Source organism: Erinaceus europaeus, chromosome 20 (assembly GCF_950295315.1).
Source record: "Erinaceus europaeus chromosome 20, mEriEur2.1, whole genome shotgun sequence".
NCBI lineage: Eukaryota > Metazoa > Chordata > Mammalia > Eulipotyphla > Erinaceidae > Erinaceus > Erinaceus europaeus.
Genome location: NC_080181.1, coordinates 40,558,788 through 40,580,572, shown reverse-complemented (window position 1 = coordinate 40,580,572; position 21,785 = coordinate 40,558,788). Strand labels below are relative to the sequence as shown.

General features: G+C 45.6%; 1 protein-coding gene across 1 annotated transcript in view; it reads right to left on the bottom strand.

Moving 5' to 3' along the window:
• Nucleotides 1–20,122, bottom strand: part of ATP10A (ATPase phospholipid transporting 10A (putative)) — a 170,820-nt gene extending 150,698 nt beyond the window's left edge. The window contains exon 1 of the mRNA XM_016189712.2: nucleotides 19,524–20,122. Coding sequence (XP_016045198.2) covers nucleotides 19,524–19,984 — 461 coding nt within the window. The 5' untranslated portion in view covers nucleotides 19,985–20,122. The remainder of the gene's footprint in view (nucleotides 1–19,523) is intronic.
• Nucleotides 20,123–21,785: the final 1,663 nt, after the last annotated feature.

Sequence of the window (21,785 nt, the reverse complement as noted above, 5' to 3'; positions counted from 1 at the left end):
GCAGGGACACACAAAGGAATGTATAAAAGCATGGGCTTGGAGCAAGTCACTCTCTTGGGCTGCTACTTCTTCTCCTGGTCAGAGACATACTGGTGGAGGCTGTTCCAGGTATCCACATGGTTACTTCTCCTGGGAACTGAACACGTGTGACTCTGCTTGCGCACAAACTCGTAAGACTCCCCTACCTACAGCCATGAGCAACCTATACTTTGACTGCTAATTGTTTATCTTATAGGACTGAACTTTTGATAACTATACTCAGACTTTATGGACCTAGTATACTCTTAAGCCCTGATGATAACTGCTTTATTTTGTGCATCTAAAACATATGTCTCCTACTTTTGTACTACCCAAATAAACCTCTCTTTTGCTTTACCTTAAATGGAGCTGCCTATTTGCAGCACCTAGATATCAGCCCAAATAAAGCCTCTATTGTTTAAACCAGTTCTCAGCTCCCCACTGTGATTCCTTTTAAGAGCATCAGCCCTAAGCCCCCTTTTAAATTAATTTATAACACTTATCCCAAGGAAAAATTCCCTCATTTTCATCTATAGGAGATCATAACTATTCCTGTGGTAATCACAGTATACGGAATTCAGGTCAATATGCCAAAAATCTTAAACTTACACAGTGATATAGGCTTCAGCTGAGTCTAAAATTGAAAAATAAAAAATACTGATGAAAAGATTTGGGATCCCATTTGATAGACTCCTGATGAAAATAAAACAGAAACTACTGCACTAATTACAGAGAATTTAAAAACCAATCCACTATAGTTTAGTAACTAAATTTCATTATAAATGAATCCCTGAAATACAGAACAGTAATTTTTTAAAGAAGTTAAATAATACTTAGGATAAGTGACTGATCCTACAAGCCAGGCAAGTGAACTAGAAGTCTGGAGGTTTGTAACAAGTCAAGCAGTGAGGAAGTATTCAAGGAAGGTTGGAAGCAGGGAAAGGTCCGTAGAAGTCAGGTGAAGGGCCAGCAAAATAGTTCACTTGGATAGCACGCTGCTTTACCATGTGTGGAACCCAGGTTTGAGCTCGTCCCCCACTGCATTGAAGGAATCTTTAGTGCTGTGGTCTTTCTTTGAATCTTTTTATTTATTTATGTTTAGATAGAGACAGAGAAAAATTGAGAGGAGAGTGGGAGGTAGACAGGGAGACGATGGAGAGACACCTGCAGTCCTGCTTCACCACTTCTGAAGCTTTCTTCCAGAAGGGTAGGCTCAGGGGCTTGACCCTCAAGTCCTTATGTTGAGGGAAAATGCAGAAAACAGAGAACCCTGCAAGTACACTTTGTTCCCACTGGGTTTTCACACATGGAACTGGGAAGCACACTGAGTTTGTACACATGGAACAGAGACTCACTTGGTAAAGAGTTCCCTTTTCCTCTTTTTGTTTTTCTGCTCTCTATGAAGGGGGAGGAGTTTAGTCCATTGGGCCAATGAAAAGTGGGCCCCGGTATGACATAAAAGGGTTATAAAGAAGAGGGGCATCTTTGGCCTTGGTTTTACTGGCCTGGCTCTTTGCTTTGGGCTCTGGCTGTAATAGACAAGGCCCAGGGACCCTCAGGGAGTCTATCCCCTAAGACTTTTTCCTAACTTTACTTTTCAGGACTAATAAAGAATGAATTTAGAAACCATACACCTGAACATGTGTCCTTTGAAATTCATTTCACCAAAGCAGCAGTGAACCCAACAGGGGAATCCTGACCTTCCCATCCCCTCAACACTTATGCACTATAATGTGTGCACTTAACCAAGTGCACCACCACCTGCCCCCCCATATATATATATATATATTTTTTTTTTGAGAGAGAGCTGCCATTCAATAATCAGAGCTGGATTAAATTTAAGCACCAAAATAAAGTACAATAATATCTTATTGTAACCCATACAATAAAGTAAATATTCATGAGCCTAGGGGAGACCAGGTGGTGGCACACCTGGTTAAGTGCACACATTACAGTGCACAAGGACCTGGGTTCAAGCCAGGTGAGAGAAAGAGAGACCTCTGTAAGACTATCCCACCAACTCATTAAGTATCCCTCACCCCAAGGTGGGGACTTGGGGCTTGAACTGGGGCCCTTGGGCACTGTAATATGTGTACTCTACCGACTGCCTGGCCCCTCTGGCAGATTAACTTTTTTTTTTAAGAAAAAAGGAAAATATATATCAACTTAAAATGGAGAGTCTTAGCAGACACCATCCAATTTTGAGGTCAGAAATGACAGGAAAGGGGGCTGAGCAGTAGCACAGCGGGTTATGCGGACATGGCGCAAAGTGCAAGGACCGGCATAAGGGCCCGGGTTCGAGCCCCCGGCTCCCCACCATCAGGGAAGTTGCTTCACAGGTGGTGAAGCAGGTCTGCAGGTGTCTATCTCTCCCCCCTCTCTGTCTTCCCCTCCTCTCTGTTTCTCTCTGTCCTATCCAACAACTATGACAACAATATTAACAACAACCATAGACAACAAAGGAAACAAAAGGGAAAAAATGGCCTCCAGGAGCAGTGGATTAGTAGTGCAGGCACCAAGCTCCAGCAATAACCCTGGAGGCAAGAAAAAAAAAGAAAAGAAATGACAGGAAGTGCCTGGGGTGACACAGACACTGCAGCACCAAGTCTGAACACAGGGTCCAATGGCACACCTGTGTGCCTGGGGGAAGGAAACTGTTGCACAGGAAATGGGAGTGATAACAGGTGTGGCTTAGAAAGGTGAAGGCAAGCTTGAGTGTGATAAACTAGACCTGTGGGTGTGGCTTCTCTCTCTGCCCATGTTCTTGTAAGTAATGGGGGGGTCCTCTTTTATATCTCTCTCTAACATGTGAATATTGTCAGTCCCTAAATAAAGTTTAAGATTTCTGAAAAACATACTTCCTCCTCAATTCTTTGTTGAGATTATGTGTGACAAACTAATAGGGGGAACAAAAGTGGCCCGTCAATTGCCTCCAATACACAAAATAAGTGGTAGAAGCTAGCACCATTGACAATATTATATTGGCAGCATACATCCCAGTCTGATTCTTCTTTCTCATTCTCTCTGCCTGGGGGAGGGGAGGATGATGTGTCTTTTTCTAAAAGTCTCTACCCCTCAACAGTGTTGTCTATGGAACTTGATTTGGACTTTGTTCTGGGGGAAAACCCCAGACCCAGGGCATATGTCAGAATGAACCAGGAGCAATTGTTTTAAATCATAGCTGTCTGAGACTGCTATACTAGTTGGGGAAAACAAGAGAAATAGATATGTATATATTTTGGCAACTTTTTTCCCCCATCTGATTTAAAGACAGTTTCATCATGCAATGATCATAACTTTTCAGTGACAGACTTCTATGAATAAACAGGTAACCTTGGAACAATGTTTTTATATACTATGGTGGTGAACAAGTTTTCTGATCCCAGATTTCTTCATTATCTGTTGTTGGAAAGTCTATTGATTTTACCTAAAGCCACCATGTTACAAAACATATCAGATTTGAGTGTTAACTGGTACCCAGTAAGTAAGGCTTCAGGCTCTGCTTTTTAGTCACAACTTCCTCCCCCTTAAAGCAGAAGTAAGAAGAGTGTCAGTGAAGTTAAGTAACAGCCCGTGGGCCTTGAGATTATTTAAGATGTACATCTGTAACTCTGACCTCTGGCTTTTTCCCTAAAGGATTTGGGCTTTGTACATAGTAGAGTAGCTTGAATATTTCTTGAGGCATCAGAGAAGGGGCACTTGACTAATGACATTCTGACAAAACACCATCAAGGTTTAATGCCTTCTTGATGACTCCCACACCCTAAAAATAATTTGTGCTTTGGCAATTGCACCTGAATTGTGTTTCTACCTAAAAGCGTCTTTGATCTTCAGGTTCCTTTTTATGTGATTTTGTCAACAAATAGTCACACCTAACATTCTCCCATATGGAGGTGTCTAGATAAACTATGAAGTTACTGAAACTATTTTCTCTCAACCTTGATGTTTTGGATCTCAGGTTTCATGACCCTAAGATCTCAGGGTCATGGAATCTGGCTAAAGTTCTCCTACCCTGTGTATAAGCCAAACTGTGGAAATTTCTAGAAAGAATCTAAACACTATGATTTTAAAAGTAAGTTGCTATTTGTAGCCCCCAGAGCACCATTAGAAACAAATCAAAAGTACAGAGTAAAAAATAATAATAATAACAAAGGAGGCCCCATAGTGGTACACCTGGTTGAACAAACATGTTACAATGTGCCTCCAGTCCCCACCAGCAGAGGGAAAACTTTGCAAGTGTCTCTCTGTCTTCCCCTCCTCTCTCCATTTCTCTCTGTCCTAACAATGTCGACATCAATAATAACAACAATAATAACCACAACAACAATAAAAAAACTACAAGGGCAACAAAAGGGAAAATAAAATTAAAAACAGATAATAATAAAAAAGTTTTAAGAAACAACAAATATTTAGAAAGGAATACTAGAAAATATTTAAAGGAAGTAGTGGGGGTCAGTGGTGGCACACACCCTGCAAAGTGCACACATTTACAGTGCTTAAGGACCAGGATTCAAGGACCCAGTCCCCATCCACAGGGATGAAGCTATAGGAGCTGAAACAGTGCAGGAAATGTCTCTTTCTCTCCCCTTTCCCCCCTTTATTATTTTAATTAATTAATTTATTTATTTATTTGGATAGAAACAGCCAGAGATCAAGAATGGGAGATAGAGAGGGAGAGAGACAGAGAGGCAGCCTTGCTTCACCACTAGGGAAGCTTTCCCCCTGCAAGTGGGGTCCAGGGATTCGAACCTGGGTCCTTGTGCACTATAACATGTGCACTTAACCAGGTGCGCCACCACTCAGTCCCTCTCTCTCCCTTTATAGCTCCCTTTTTCCCTCTCAATTTCTGTCATAAAAAGGAAGGAAGGAAGGAAGGAAGGAAGCAAGGAAGGAAGGAAGGAAGGGGTTGAGGCTGAGGGGGTAGGAAGGAGGGAGGAAGAAGTAGAGGGCTTTTAGTGTAAGGGGGACAGGCAGTGGCGCACATGGTGGAGTGTACATGTTACAATGCACAAGGACCTAGGTTCAAGCCCCCGGTCCTCACCTGCTGGGGAAAAGCTTTGCAAGTGTTGAAGCAGTGATGCAGGTGTCTCTCTGTCTCTCTTCCTCTCTATCTCCCCTACCCTCTGGTTTTCTGGCCATCTCCAATAAATAAAGATAAAATGAAGAAGATTGGTATAGAAACCTATAAAGCAATTGGGGGGAAACAATTAGCAAATAAGTAGGTATAAGTCCTGCCGTACCAACGACTCTATTAAATGTGTAATGAAATAAGAGTTACAATCAAGAACTTAAAAATGGTAGAATACATATTTTAACATCTGATTTGAACATATGCTGTATGTAAGACACTTCAGATCCAAAGACACAAACAGTTGAAAGGAAAATAAGTAAAGGAACAGAAAACAGCATGTGGAGAAAGCTAGAATAGCTATGTTAATTTTACACCAACTTGATTTTAAGAATTGGTTGAAACAAAAAAAAAATTCATTCTGTAATGACAAAAAGGAACAATTCACCAAGACATACACTTAGAAACATTATCCAGATAGCATAGGTCCAAAGTACATGAAGCAAAATGAACAAGCCATCACTAGAAGTCTCCAGTGTCCCACTTTCAGCAATAACTAAAACAATCAGCAGCAAAAATCCACTAGCCCCAGCTATAGAACAACTACATACAAGAACAAAATACACATTTTTCTCAAGCACATATGAAATGTTCTCCAGGGTGGACTGCGAAACAGGGTTTAGGACATGTCAAGGGCTGAGAGCATACAAAGTATTTCACCAAAATGAAATCGGAAATTAACAAAAGGGGCCAGGTGGTGGTACACCTGTGTGAGTGTGTACATTACCATGGATGGGGGTAGGTAGACAGCATAATGTAAATCATGTAAAAAGATTCTCATGCCTGAGGCTCCAAGGTCCCAGGTTCAATCCCCATCACCACCATAAGCCAGAGCTGATCAATGCGCTGGTAAAAAAACAAAACAAGAGGGGAGTCAGGCGGTAGCGTAGCAGGTTAAGTGCACGTGGCGCAAAGCGCGAGGACCTGTGTAAGGATCCCGGTGCTAGCCCCTGGCCCCCCACCTGCAGGGTAGTTGCTTCACAAGTGGTGAAGCAGGTCTGCAGGTGTCTATCTTTCTCCCTCTCTGTCTTACCCTCTTCTCTCCATTTCTCTCTGTCCTATTCAACAACAACAATATCAATAATAACTACAACAATAAAACAACAACAACAAAAAGGAGTAAATAAATATAAAAAAAATTTAAAAACTTAAAAAAAAAAAGAGCCCTGAACCCATACCTTACCATGCACAAGGACCAGGGTTCAAGACCCCAGCCCCCACGTACAGGGGAGAAGCTTCACAGAAGTAAAGCAGTGCTGCAGGCGTTTCTTTTTCCTTCTCTTTAGATCTCTCCTTCCCTCTCTATTTCTCTCTGTCCTATGAAATAAATAATTTTAAAATGTTCATAAATACATAGAAATTAAATAAGATAAATCTAAATAGCTAGTAGGTCAAAGAAACAAGCACCCAGAAAAGTAGAAAGTTCTTTTGAGACAAAAGAAATAAAAGTATAATGTACCCAAACTGTGGGGTGCTAGGCAATTAGTATATAAAGGGAAACTCATAGCTGTAAACACCTTTTTTGAAAATGTCTTTATTGGGGAATTAATGTTTTACATTAGACAGTAAATATAATAGTTTGTGCATACATAACATTTACCAGTTTTCCATATAACAGTACAACCCCCACTAGGTCCTCTGGCATCCTTTTGTAAACACCTTTACTAACAAGGTATATATACATATATATATTTAAAAAAATAACCCTAACTTCTCACTCTGAGTAACTAGAGGGAGAGTACACTCAAGTCAAATAGAAAGAAAGGCATAACAAATATTAGAGCAGGAAAATGAATAGGGGGATAGAAAAAAGAAAAATCAACAATATAAAAAAATGTTTTGGGGGAGTCGGGCTGTAGCGCAGCGGGTTAAGCGCAGGTGGCGCAAAGCACAAGGACCGGCATAAGGATCCCGGTTCAAACCCCGGCTCCCCACCTGCAGGGGAGTTGCTTCACAGGCGGTGAAGCAGGTCTGCAGGTGTCTATCTTTCTCTCCCCCTCTCTGTCTTCCCCTCCTCTCTCCGTTTCTCTCTGTCCTATCCAACAACGACGACAACAACAATAATAACTACAACAATAAAACAACAAGGGCAACAAAAGGGAATAAATAAATAAAATAAATAAATTTAAAAAAATGTTTTGGGAGGCCAGATGATGGCGCACTTCGTTAAGTGCACAAAATACAGTGCACAAGGACCCAGGTTCAAGCCGTTTGTCCCCTCACCTGCAGGGTGGAAAGTTTCACAAGTGGTGAAATAGGGCTGCAGATGTCTTTGTCTCTTTCCATCTCTATTTCTCCCTCCCCTCTCAATTTCTCTCTGTCCTTATCCAATAATAAATAAATTAAAAGATTAAAAAGAAAAAAGAAATGAAAAAAAATGCAAACACCAAAAAATTGATTTTGACCAGATCAACAAAATTGGAAATCCTTGTGCATCAATCATCTAGAGTAAAAGAAAGTTCAGTTTGTTGAAATAATTCATTGTAAAGGGGAGATTACTTATCAGTCTTACAGAAATAACACATGAAGTAAAGACGTGGGCTTGAGCCCCTGGTCCCCACCTGCAGGAAGTAAGATTCATGAGTGGTAGAACTGGCTGCAGGTGTCCCTCTTACTCTCTCCCTCTCCCTCTCCCTCCCCTTCTCTTCCCCTATCCCCTTGTGTCTCTATCATCATAATAATTTTTTTTTTAAAAAAAAGGGAAAAGTGGCCACTGGGAGTGGTGGATTCATCCTGCAGTCACTGAGTTTCAGCAAAAACCCTGATGGCAATAAAATAAATAAATAAATAAATAAATAAATAATAAAAAATACACAGTAGCTATGAGACAAGCGAAAAAATGTATATACAGATGTGGTATTTAGTAATATTCCAGTACTAGTAGCTATATTTAGGTATTATAATGGAACAGCTATTTAGTGTTTAGTTTGAGAAAGAGGTATGGCTCTTCTAAAGAGTACTAAAATATTCACAGAAGAAATGTCATAATGTTGAGTTGTATGAGTTCTTTGTGTATTTTGGTCTTATTAGTTGTTTTCTTCATTTTCTTTTCACAACGAGTGACAAAGTACATTTGAAAATATGTTCATTAATGAGATGCCCTCTCCTGCATTCTCCCCCCTCTCTATATATATATGTATATGTAAATTATATGTTTATATGTTTATATATGTGTGTGTTTCTGTATTAGAAAATAAATATAGTAAGTGACTTGAAATTATTTCTGGATTAGAAATAAAATGTGTAACCATGGGAAAAAAAAAAGAAAGAAACTTCATGATATCCATGTCAATCATTTGTTTCAAAATAAGAGAGGCAGTGGGGAGAGTGGTAACACAAGGCTCGCTATGAGATGCTAACTTTTAACAGGATGATGGTGACCTGGGGTCATTATCTGTGCCTATCTCAAAAGATGGGAACAGACAGGAATCAGAAATCAAGAACAAGGGGCCACATGGTGGCACACCTGGTTGAGCGCACATGTGCGCAAGGACAAGGGCTCAAGCTCCCGGTCCCCACCTGCAGGGGGAAAGCTTTGCAAATGAAGCAAGGCTGCAGGTGTCTCTCTGTCTCTCTCCCTCTCTTCCTCCCCCTTATCTCTTGAATTTTGGCTATCTCCATCCAATAAGTAAATAAAGTTTAAAAATGAAATGTTTTTAAAAAGAAAGAAATCAGGAATAGAAAGGACTGGAAAAAAAAAATCCTCAAGTAAGGAGTAAGGAAGACATTCCTGAATAACTTACAGATCAAGAAGAAATAACAAGGGCAATTAGAGACTTTTTTGAGAGGAATAGCTATAAAAAAACGTATATGCATTTGTAAAATGAGAATGTAAAGGGCAAAGGAGTTAGCACAAAGATAACACACAGATTTTCATGCCTGAGGCTCCAGAAGTCACAGGTTTAATCCCCAACATCTGTAAATACCCGAGTTAAGCTGTGCTCTGGTCTCTGTCTCACGAAAATAAGTAACATATTTTAAAATGCAGTAATAAGACTGTTGGGATGATCAAAGTAGTACTGTGCATATGAAGCAGTTGGTACCATGCACAAAGATTCCCACAAGGACCCCGGTTCAAGCCCCTGAGACCCACCTGCATGGGGAACGCTTCACAAGCGATGAAGCAGGTCTGCAGGAGTCTATAACTTTCTCTTCCTCTCTCTATCACATCTCCTTTCTCAATTTCTGTCTTATTTTTTAAAAAAATGAAAAAAAATGGCCACCAGGAGTCATGGATTCATACATAATGCTTGCATGGAGCCCTAGCGATAACCCTGGAGGCAAAACAAAAGAAAAAGAAAAGAGAAGAGAGTAAAAGGGGCCAGGATCATCCAGTAGGGCACACACTTTGCCACGCCCATGGCTGGGTCTGAGCACTGGCACCACACTGGATCACCATGGGCAACAAACACTAGCGGAAGCTCAAAAACTCTGGAGATGTGCTGTGGTATTGTTCCTACTCTGTGTCCTTCCTCCACCCCCACTGGAAATAAAAAGAATGAAGGGGGGGAGTGAGTCTGAGAATAGTGGATTTGCACATACATGAGGACTCAGTGAAGAGTTGCTTCTGTTCTCCTTCGTCTAAGCTTTTAAGAGAGACAACATTTCCAAGACAGCCTATGGTCTGTGCATTAAAATGTTTGAAACATTCAATTTCCCCTCTCATATTAATTAAAGTGATTTATATGACAAGTTAATAGGAGTGTACACAAACACCATTCCCACCACCAAAAGACTATGTCCCATCCCATCCTCCCCACTCACTTTCCTGCATGCTTCTCTCAATTCATACCAAATGATACTGCATCTGCTCACCCCAACCTAATCAACGCAACGAGTACCACCTCAGCATGCTTCACTTCAGATTGTGTCCAGAGACGTCAGGCATGGAATGTCAACCCTTCAGCCTCATTACTCCTTTGAGACCTTTCCTTTCATTGGATTCTCTAATTCCATTTTGGGTGGTCCACTTCCTAACAAAGTCCTAAAACCTAGATATAGACCAGGTCCCGTGAGATAGGGCATATATTCACATGTATCCACAAATTAGGGCAAATTTTATAACTGAAAACAAAAGTACACAATAGTCTACAGTGAGTCAGTATGAAATTCATAATGAAATAGTGTCTACTTAGACTTAGATACCCTCCTTACCTATTTCCTATTATATTTCCCTCACTCACTCCCAACCTATCCTTATCAAAGCAAGGACTGCAAAAGCTGAATAAGGGCAAGAGACTGACATACTTTAACAATGACTCTTTAGTCACTGTCAGGCCACCCCATCAGCTGCGGCCCTAGTTGGGGAGTCCTAAGATTCCCAAACAGACATGATGGACCTAGACCTCGAATAAATCCCTCTCTCCATTGATACTTGTTGTTTTCTCCAGGCTGGCTTCATGGGTGGGTAACAGAGATGACCAGAAACTCATGGCTGAGCTGAGAACGCAGTTTAATCTTTATTTATGAGCGGGCAAGCAGTCCAACAACTTAATCACCACACAATGGGCTCTTCCATCTCTCTCCTCCGGCCACCACTTCCAGAACCCAGGAAGTATATCAGATAGGGGGTGGGGAGAAGGAAGAAGTGCGGAATTAGCAAGGACTAAACTAAAATCTCCCAGAGGCAAGGGGAGTGAGACCACCGCCACTGGGCCCAAAATGAGCCGCGGTCCCCGCTGGGCCGTCTGGGGCGGAGAGAGGAAAAGAAGGTTTCTGCACAGCATCAGATGTGTCTGACTTCTAAGGAAAATGAGACCCCAGACACATTGATGGGGCATCAACAAGACTGTGGACAGGAAATGAGTGAGCTGCCAACCACTGAGCTGCTGTCCCAGAGACAACAAGACTCCGCTTCTGTCTCCATTATCACAGAGCCCTGCCATCTGGACCTCTGAGGAGACCCCAGCTCAGCCACAAGTCCCTGGTCATCTGTCTCCCGCTGCAAAGCTGGCCCGGCAGATAACTGGTCATCTATAATCAGGAACAACAAAACAGACCCTTTTGTGGACCCCCATAGGACCTTGCCCTCAACTTGGAACAATAATGGTAGAGAATGTTCCATCCTCTAAAGGGAGGCTGGACAATATACTCTATGCTACACCTGAGGAAGATGGGTCCTGATACTGAGGCAAACTGGATGTTCCTATTGATGACCACAGAATGTGAGGTCGAATCTACAAGGATGCAGAGGTCACATAGGCTCCTAAGCTGAATATGAGCCCCAGATCAGATCAAATCGATAGGGCTTACACTCAATATTTATACCCCTTTCCCATATTTGGGAGCTACTCTCTTCCCTGATCCAGCTTTCTAGCCCTTTTTCCAGCCATGACATCAACTTCTCAGACAATAACTAGGATCCACCTGCATATAAGATTTCAGGCTCAGGGAAAAAGACAAATTAAAAAAAAAAACTAGTATAGTCATGGGCCCTTTGGTATATAACTAAAATATGCCTATTAGCTATCTACGGAGACCACCCCCCCCCCAACTCTTTATCTGCACTATTCTAGCCTTTAGGTTCATGATTAGTCAACAACCTATTTGGCTTTATATGTTAACTCTCTTTTCAGCCACCAGGTTCCAGATGCTAGCATGATGACAACCAGACTTCTCTAGACAGAGGACCCCACCAATGTGTCCTGGAGCTCCAACTCCCCAGAACCCCACCCCACTAGTGAAAGAGATAGGCAGGCTGGGAGTATGGATTGACCTGTTAATGCCCAAGTTCAGTGGGAAAACAATTACAGAAATCAGAATTCCCACCTTCTGCATCCCACAATGACCTTGGGTCCATACTCACAGAGGGTTAAAGAATAGGTAAGCTATCAGGGGAGGGGATGGGATATGGAGATCTGGTGGAGGGAATTGTGTGGAGTTGTACCCCTCTTATCCTATGGTTTTGTCAATGTTTCCTTTTTATAAATAAAAAAACATTTTTAAAAATTCCCAGAGCCCAATATTACTTGATAGAAAAGCAATTAAAAAGAAATTCCACTTTCAAGAGTTGTGAGATAGGAAGCAGGTAAGAAAGCATAATGATTATATAAAAAATTCCTATGTCTGAGGCTTTGAAGTCCCAGGTACAATACCCTGTACCACCATAATCCAGAGGTGAGCAGTGTGCTTTGTTAAACAAAAAATCAGAATAATAAAAAGTCATGAGAAGGGCAACATAATTTAATACTTGTATTCCTCAAGTATCTATCCACAGCCTTGTAGGAGACCATCCCTGCATTTTTTTTTTAAAGGGGATGTTTCTTTTTTTTTTCTTTTTTTTTAAATATTTTATTTATTTATTCCCTTTTGTTGCCCTTGTTGTTTTATTGTTGTTGTCGTCCTTGGATAGGACAGAGAGAAACGGAGAGAGGAGGGGAAGACAGAGAGGGGGAGAGAAAGATAGACACCTGCAGACCTACTTCACCACTTGTGAAGCGACTCCCCTGCAGGTGGGGAGCCGGGGTTCGAAATGGGATCCTTATGCCGGTCCTTGTGCTTTGCGCCACCTGCGCTTAACCCGCTGCGCTACAGCCCGACTCCCGGGAATGTCTCTTTTTAAAAAATTTGTAAGCTTTATTTATTGGAATAGAGACAGCCAGAAATTCAGAGGGAAGGGGGAGGTAGAGAGGGACAGAGACAAAGAGACAACACTTGCAAAGCTTTCCCACTGCAGGTGGGGACCCAGGACTCGAACTCACATTGTAACATGAGCTCAACCAGGTGCACCACCACCCAGCCCCAAGGCTGTCTCTGCTTAAAGAGGACTTGCATTGTCCCTTGAGTTTCATGCCCATATCCCAACAAGTTTCAAGCATTTACTCCAAATAATAATAATAAAAGTTGCTTTGCCTTTCAGGGGGAAGGGGTTTTGGCTGCCAGAGAGGAAAGGGACGTTGCTCAGGAAGGGAAGAAGGTGAGAGGAGACAAGATAAAGGAACAGAAAACAAAGGGAGGACTTTGCTGCTTCTCATGTCTGAAGCGTCTGAAAAAAATAATAAATCACAAAGTCTAGGGCAGATGGGGTTGGACAGATAATCCCCGAAGATCTGGGAAAATTAAATGAGAATCAAAAGAAAGAGGCAGAAATGCTAGCAAGCTCCAAAACCAACATGAACACCCACCACCACCAGCACAACCACCACACACACACACACACACACACACACACACACACATATTCCCCACCAAGAATCCAAATCCAAGTTCTGAGTCAGGAAGATTCAAAGCATGGTCACATTGGGAGGTTCCATGTAGCGAATTCACTGTTCCCATCAGACCCTATGGAAGAGCCTCAGGAAGCTCTCTGTGGGTTGTGAAAATTCACATATACAAGGCCCTGGCAGTGCTAATATAGATGTAAAAAATGAGGAAGCAGGTGTATATGGGGAAGGTGGGGGGCTGCTATGGAGGGTTCCTTCCCTCACCCCCAACCCCAGAGTACAGACCTAAGGCAGATTCACTCCATTTGTGAGAATAAAGGAAAGCTGTTTGTTTCCTTGCTTTATGCGTCTGTGAGGTCACCTCTTCTAGGCCTACTTTTTCATTTTATTTCAGAGAAAGAAAGGGAGAAGGAGGGGGGGAGGGGAGTAGATGAGGGAGACGAGGAGGGAGAGGGAGAGGATGAGGGTGAGAGAAAGGAGGGAGAAGAAGAGGAGGTAGGAGAGAGAGAGGAGGGAGAGGAGGAGGAAGAGTGAGAGGCGGAGGTAGAGAGAGAGAGGAGGAAGAGAGAGGAGAGAGAAGAGGAGGGAGAGGAGGAGGGAGTGGGAAAAGGAGAATGGAAGAGGAAGAAGGAGAGGAATAGGAGGACGGAGAGGAGGAGGGAGAGAAGGAGGGAGGAGGAGAAGGAAGGAGAGGAGGAGGGAGTTTCTCCAATGCTGTGGCTCTGACATGGTGCAGGGGCTCAACCTCAGGCCATATGCATTCAAGGCAGGCACCCCATCAGGTGAGGTAGTTCTCACTTGGCCCCAAAGTCTGGAGCTCTGTAGTAACTTGTGTCCTGTCAGCCTAGCTCATGGTGGTACAGACCTTGTTCCCAGCAAGATAGTCCATGATGATCATTGATACTTGTCAGCTAGCTTAAAGTTCAAGTCCTCCCTATCCCTCGACAGATCTGAGGTCCGGACAACCCCATGCTGTAGCAGGCAGGACTCTGGACTCCAGTGCCTCTTTCTTCCCACCCAGGGCTGGAGGGAGGTGTCTTCTTCAGGCCCCTTTGCCACCACCAAAGAGGCCTAAGTTTAGCTAACAGGTAGTCTGACTGACCAGAGGTCATTGTCCTGCTGGGCAAGGCTCTCTGTCCAATCTAACAATGACATAAATAACAACAATGATAACTATAACAACAATAAAAAACAAAACGGAAAATAAGTAAATAAATATAAAAATTTTTTTTAAGTTAAAAAAAATAAAAAGGGGACCAGGTGGTGGCACACTTGGCTGAGCACACATGTTACAGTGCGCAAGGACCCAGGTTCAAGCCCCTGGTCCCCACCTGCAGGGGGAAAGTTTCACAAGTGGTGAAGTAGTGCTGTAGGTATCTCTCTGTCTCTCACCCTCTCTATCTCCCCCTTCCTCTCAATTTCTGGCTATCTCTGTTCAATAAATAAATAAAGATACTAAAAAAAAATTTTTTAAAAGGAAGCGGAGAGACAGAGAAGCAGAAAAAGAGACAAAAAGAAAGACACCTGCAACACTCTTCCACCACTCATGAAGTTTCCCTTCCCCTCATACATATAAAGGCCAGGGGCTTGAAGCTGGGTCCTTGTGCATGAAGATATATACACCTATCTTACAGTGTCAGATTATTTACTTACTGGATAAAGAAAGACGGGAGTTGAGAGGAAACAGGGAGATAAGGAGAGGCAGAGAAAAAGAGACACTGCTTGTGAAGCCTTCCACCAGCAGGTGGGAACCAGGGACTTGAACCTGGGTCTTTGCACACAGTAATGTATGTGCTTAACTGGGTACACCTTAGCCTGACCTCACCTGGTAATAGTCTACCAGGAGTGACATCACCCAGCCCTAGAGAGAGACTGCATTTTAATAGAGTGATTTCATTGAGAGGAGCCTGAAGACAGGGTCACATAAATACCATGTGTGCAAAGGCAGGTGGTGGGTGCAAGTCTTGTGGCAAAACACCAGAAGGTGTCCCAGAGAGCAGGTGTGAGTCAGCAGGTGTTGAGTTCACTCCCTGAACTCAAGTGCCTCACTCTGACCCACCATCACCCGAGGGGATAGCACAGACCCAGGCAGCGACACGCACACACACAGAAGGCCCCTTGCAGCCCACAGCGGGTGCTTCCTATTATCTCTGTGGCAGTTAAGGGCATGGAAGGCACCTGGTCTGGACACCAAGTGCTTTCTAGGTTCTTTTCTAGGTTTCTCTGCCTGGTCTTGACATCAGATTCTGGGACTGAAGCTCCCACCTCAGTCTGTGACCTCAGATTATGACTTGTTGGCATGTCTGTCACATGTCCCCATCACCACCACCACCCTCCTGTACTGCCTCTGACCCCCTTCCCCACACCACTCCCTTTGTCTGACTACCTGTTCCTGGCACTTTTGCCCTGCTGTGGAGGCACCCCTGGATGAGGGGCTCTACCTAGGGCCCCCCATGGCCTGCCCACAGGTCCCCACAGTAAGCTCTGAGGGAAACCAGCCTCCCCCCACTCCACACTCCTTTCTGTCCCCGGGGCCTGCTAGGGCCAGCAGCTCAATAGAAATTGAAGACAACAGTGGTATAATACAATACCATTCCTACCACCAAATTTCTGTGTCCCATCCCCTCCACTATAAACTGCAGTAGTTCTCCCAAGGTCATTGACAGGGGCTGATTCTATAACTCTCTATGTATGGCTATGTGAATATATATCCCCATTTTTCAATGGTCCTCCCTTCACTTCCTTTCTAAGTCACCTCTACATCTATCATAACTTCTAGGTTATTTTTCCTTCTTTTTTTTTTTTTTCTTCTCTCTTCCCTCTCAGATAAGAAAAGCAGTGCCTGGCTTCCTCCGGTGTTTTCCAGATTCTCTTCCCTTTCAGTTATGGTGACCAGAGTCCTGGTGACCAGCGCTTTGAATACTAGTGGAATGGGAGTACAGAGCCCTCTGGCTAATTTCTTCTATTATTTACCTCTCTGGGAGTATGGGCCAAAATTCTTTATGGGATACAGGAGGTGGGAGTTCTGGCTTCTGTAATTGCTTCTCCACTGGACATGGGCGTTTGCAGGCTCTGACTCTTCAGGGAGCCAGGAAACCTGAGATGACACCACAGGTGCTCATACCCCTCAACTCACAGAAGACAGAGCAGGGCTCAGAAACACACATGCTCACACCCCAGTCCTATAAACACCACCTTGACTTCCTGGGTCTGGAGGACTATGACCTGACTTCTAAGCAAAAGCAGAGTGTTGGCAAAGCCAGGGGATCCTGGCAGGGGTGGGTGGGGGTAGGGGTGGGGGCCTGAGGTCTCCTCTCCAAACACAACCTCCACCCTTCTCATGCCCACTCACACTAAGGGAGCTGGGCCCATGGCCCCTCCCAAGTAGGAGACCCAGTCCTCCCTGTCAAAGCATCCAAGGAATTTGACTTGGGAGCATGGAGGCATAGGGAAGCTAAATCCTGACAGCACCTTTAGTCCCCAGTCTCCTCCCACTTCCTCCCCCCCCCCCCCCCCAGAACAAAACTAGCTTTCAGAAGTCCTGGAGAGCCAGGTTCAGTTACTCAGTAGGACAGGGAGGAAGACCTGGCTGGGTGTGGTCCCAGGGGAAGACACAGCCTCCCACACCCTTTTCATGACAGGCTATGAGGGCAAGAGCATTCCCTTTCCATCACCCTACAGAGTAACAACTGTTTGCAGAGTCAGTGACATAATGGTTAAAAGAAGTGCATCAACTGAAAGAAACTGTATTTTCCAAGATGCAGGTCTGTCTGAAAAGGAGCTGAGAGGAGCTAGGGGTCCATTGGCCACAGGAAGTACTGCGTGTTTGCAGACACTGTTCTACATGGTGCAGAGGGCAGGCCCCTGGCAACGTGGAGTCACATACTGAGAAAACTGAGATGGTCTGTGTAAGGGGTGTCCCCTCCTGTCTGGCTTCAGGTTTCTGGTGACTGGGAGCCAGCAAGTCCCACAGTTCTTTCTATGAATGGCACACTTGTTGGGCACCTCTCAAAGCAAGCAAAACAGCCTAATTCAAGGAGGGAGGGGGTGGGAGGAGGCTTACATATCACCGTTGACCCAGGACAGGTTGGAGCCCCTGGCCACTACATGGAATCACCTGCAGAGGGGAAGCTTCACAAGTGGAGAAGTAGTGGTTTGCTATTTCTCTCCCTGTATCAGGAAGAAAAAAAAGAAAGAAAGAAAGAAAAGGAGGAAGGAAGAAAGGGAGGTCTATAGATATAGCCACTGGGAGCTGTGGAGTCATGAAAAAAAAAAGTGGGGAGCCGGGCTGTAGCGCAGCGGGTTAAGCGCAGGTGGCGCTAAGCGCAAGGACCGGCATGACGATCCCGGTTCGAGCCCCCGGCTCCCCACCTGCAGGAGAGTCGCTTCACAGGCAGTGAAGCAGGTCTGCAGGTGTCTGTCTTTCTCTCCTCCTCTCTGTCTTCCCCTCCTCTCTCCATTTCTCTCTGTCCTATCCAACAACGACGACATCAACAACAACAACAACAAAAAGACAACAAGGGCAACAAAAGGGAAGATAAATAAATAAAATTACAAAAAAAAAATAAAAAAAAAAGTACTGGAGAATTTTGGTCCATACTCCCAGAATGGAAGAAATGTTAGGGGAAGACAACCAGAGGACTCTGAAATCCAATTCCATCAGGACCCAGAGAGAAAAGGAAAAAAGGAAGGGCATTCAGAAGTAGTAATAGTAGTAATAGATGTGACTTAAAATGGAAGAGATATATATGGGGGGCATTTATAGAAATAATAGTCAATCCATATCTGTGACCTTGGGAGAACTATTGCAGTTTCCAGTGGAGGCAATGGGGATGCAAAACTCTGATAGTGGAAATGATGTGGAATTACACCCTTGTTGTTTTGTTAATTTTTAAAATCACTAATAAAAAAAAAGAGAGAAAAAGTACGGAAGCCACTATAAAGGCATCACCTTTGTGCTGGTCAAATTACCCAGATTCCTGGGCCCAATTCCAGTGAGTCCGGTGAAGATTGTTGAGGAAATATTTCTCACATCCTTCTCCAATGACTCTTTCATAAATCTGAGACGCAAGCATGGGCATACTAGAAACACTCTAGAGTCAGGAAGACCTGGGTCAGATTCCAGATCCACTACAGAGCCGCTGTGTGGCCACAGCCAACTTACTTAACTTCCCTGAGCCTCTCTACTTACTCATTTGGAATATCTGTCTGAAGCACAACCAGTGTTACTGGGAGACAACTCAAAGGTAGCAAAGGGCAGCCAGGGTCTTCATCTAAGTAGTCGAAGAAACAGGAACAAATGTGACCTGCAACTCTTAGACTTTCTCCCCAGACCCCCATTTTGCCACCCAGGACACAAGAAGAGGCGCTGGGGAGTTGCCTCACAGTGGTTGTTGATGGAAATGCAACAAGACTTCCAGTTCTCTGTGTCTGAGGTCCCCATCAGCCAGAGTACAGGAGTCAAGGTGATCATAAGGGAAGGAAGCCACAGTTCAACTTTGCATCAATGGTGCTGCCTTGCTCTGGGTGTTAGGGACCCAGTAACAGATCCACCATGGTCTACACAAAGTGACTCTCTTCAGTGGGGGAGTGTAAAGGGAACAGAGACAACAGACACCCTGTCCTGTCCCAGTCCCAGTCCCAAGAACAAGAATAGAGCCTCAGAGGCCCAGGGAGAGAGAGGGAGGAGCCCACAGGAACAGTCTCCTTGCCAATGACCTCCCACAAGGCCATCCAAGTACCTCAATGCCTTTCCATCAGGAAAGCCGGGATGGACTTTAAGACAATAACAAGTGTCAAGCAGGGGACTGTGTCTAGACTGTGTCCCACAGATGGGAACTCTGTCACTGTCCCTCTGCCTTTTTTTTTTTTTCCTCCTCAGTGCCAGCTACTTAAAACTTGTTGGAAGCTGCCACCCTAAGACATAGCTGTGCATCAGGATACTGGGCCAGAGTCAAGGAAAGTTATCAGACATCAGGCCGGGGGACCCAGGGCAGGGGTGGTGGGGGGGGGTTTCTTTGCCTTTTTGCTTGTTTGAGTGGGGACAAGCTGAGGAGCAGGCAGCAAGCCCCTGGGGGATCTCTAGGTTCCAGTCCGGGTCGAACGGGGGAGCCGGCATACGCTCCTGGGTGCGTGCTCCTGGGTGCTTGCTCTTGGGGGACACCCCACGCACACTTTCCCTTGGAGACCCCAGGAGTCCAGCCCTTTGCACTCACCTGCTGAAGACCAGGCAGCCCAGGTGGTTGATCTCGTGGTCCGAGCGGTGGCGGCTGTAGTCCTCCCACAGGTCCTTGAAGGCCGTGACCGCCAGGATGAAGAGCACGGGCGCCAGCGCCAGGCCGGGCTGGAAGGCGTTCACCGCCGGCACGAAGTTGAGCAGCGCGATGAAGACGAAGTACACGTTGGCCAGGCGGTGGAACTGCTCGAACAAGTTCTTGGGCAGGAAGGACAGCAGCGTGTACTTGGTGGTCTTGAGCCGGTTGTCGGCCACGTACGGGGGGCATCCGCAGCGCCGCCGCAGCGCGCCCTTGCCCGCGCCCGCCCGGGGCTCCTCCGCGCCGGGCGGCGGCTGCAGGTTGGAGCGCACCGTGCGCGTGCGGCCCTCCCGCCGCCTCCGCCGCCGCCGCCGCCGCCCGCGGGGCCCGGGCTCCGGGGCCGCCGCCGCCTCGCGCTCCATCTCTGCTCCGCCGCCCGCCGCGCCAGCCTTTTAGGTGATCATCGCCCGCGGCCGGGGCGCGGCTGCACGGGCTCCCAGCCTGAGGGACAGACGCAGGACACGCCGGTCAGCCCTCCCTCCGGCCCGCCCCCCACCCCAGGCGGCGCAGGCGGGCCCGGCCTCACAGTGCCCCCCTTGTCCCGCGTCCGCCCCGCCCCGCCCCGCCCGGGCCCCTGAGCGGGAAACTCGAGCGGCCGTGTTGCTGCAAACTTTGTGCGTCCTTTACTTTCGATTCCCAGACGCCAGAGTTTGGTTCCAAAACACTGCGGGCGCGCCCCCGCCCGGGTCTTGGGGAGGGGAGGTTCTCCCTGGCACCCCCTTTTTGCGACCTGGACCCTAAAACGGGGCTCTCGGGTGTTAGTAACCAACCTCCCCGCCCTCCTCCCCTCAAGCGGCTACAATCTGAAATGCAAATGCACCTTGGCTCTGATTTTCTTTTTCTTTTTCTTTTTTAATCTCACTGATGAAGGACCTCAGCATGGGGAGTCCTGTACTCCAGCAGAGGGTCTCCCCCTTGTCCCTGCCTACACTCTTCTCTGTTAGCGCTAATGCGAACTGAACTTTTTCTTGGCTTTGACCAATGGCTACTTTTCCTACCTTAACTTTTTTTTTTTCTGAAGAGGGTTTTTATTTTTATTTTTTGGATAGAGACAGCCAGAAATCGGAGGGTAGGAGGAGACAGACAGAGAGAGACACCTGCAGCCCTGCTTCACCACTTTCAAAGCTTTCCCCCTGCAGGTGGGGAGCAGGGACTTGAAACCCAGACCTTGCACATTGTAACATGTGTACTCAACTAGGTGTACTACCACCCTGACCCAGGAGGCTCTCCCTTCTAACAACCCCGCCCCCCACCCCACCCCCACCCCCACCCCAAAGCAATGGCTTGCTGCTGTTTCTTCCTCTGCAAATCCAGAGGGCCAGAGTTTGGTTGCCACAGTTGGGAGGTGCTCTTCCTGACTGGCAACTGAGGATTCTGTTGGGGAGGGGAGAGCAACCTCAAGAGAAGGGGTGTCTTGGAAGTCACAGAAGTGTCTGTAGGAATCAAAGACTCCCTCCCCCTCAGTATTCATGGGGACTCAGAAGGGAGGAGTAATCAGAGGATGATGGGAGAGTATGTTGGGTGTGGCAGAGGGGTCAGGGAGTTCCCATTTTCACAATAAGACACCCCATCTCCAGGTATATCACTCCTCTGCTGGGTTGGCCTCTACTTTAAAAGCACAGAGGTGGGGGCCAGGTGGTGGTGCATCAGGTTGAGTGCAGACATTATCATGTGCAAGACCCTGGCCCCTCACCTGCAGGGAGGAGGTTTCAGGAGCAATGAAGCAATGCTGCAGGAGTCTCCTTCTCTGTCTCAACATCCCCCTTCAGTTTCTCACTGTCTCTATCAAATAAAAGAAAGAAAGGGATGGGGGGAGGGGGCCACTAGCAGTTGTGGATTCCTTGTACTGGCATTGAATTTAATTGATAACCCTGGCTGCAATCTTGTTTTAAAAAGTAAAACGTAACAACATCTCCCCACACAATAAATTAAATCCACCTGCATATCAGATGTCAGGCTCAGGAAAAACAAACAAACAAACAAAAAAAACTAGTATAGTCATGGGCCCTTTGGAATATAACTAAAATAGGACTACTAACTATCTATGAAACAGAGACCCCCCTAATCTTCATCTTCACTATTTCAGCCTTTAGGTTCATGATTAGTCAGCAATTTGTTTGGCTTTATATGTTAACTCTTCTTTCAGCCACCAGGTTCCAGATG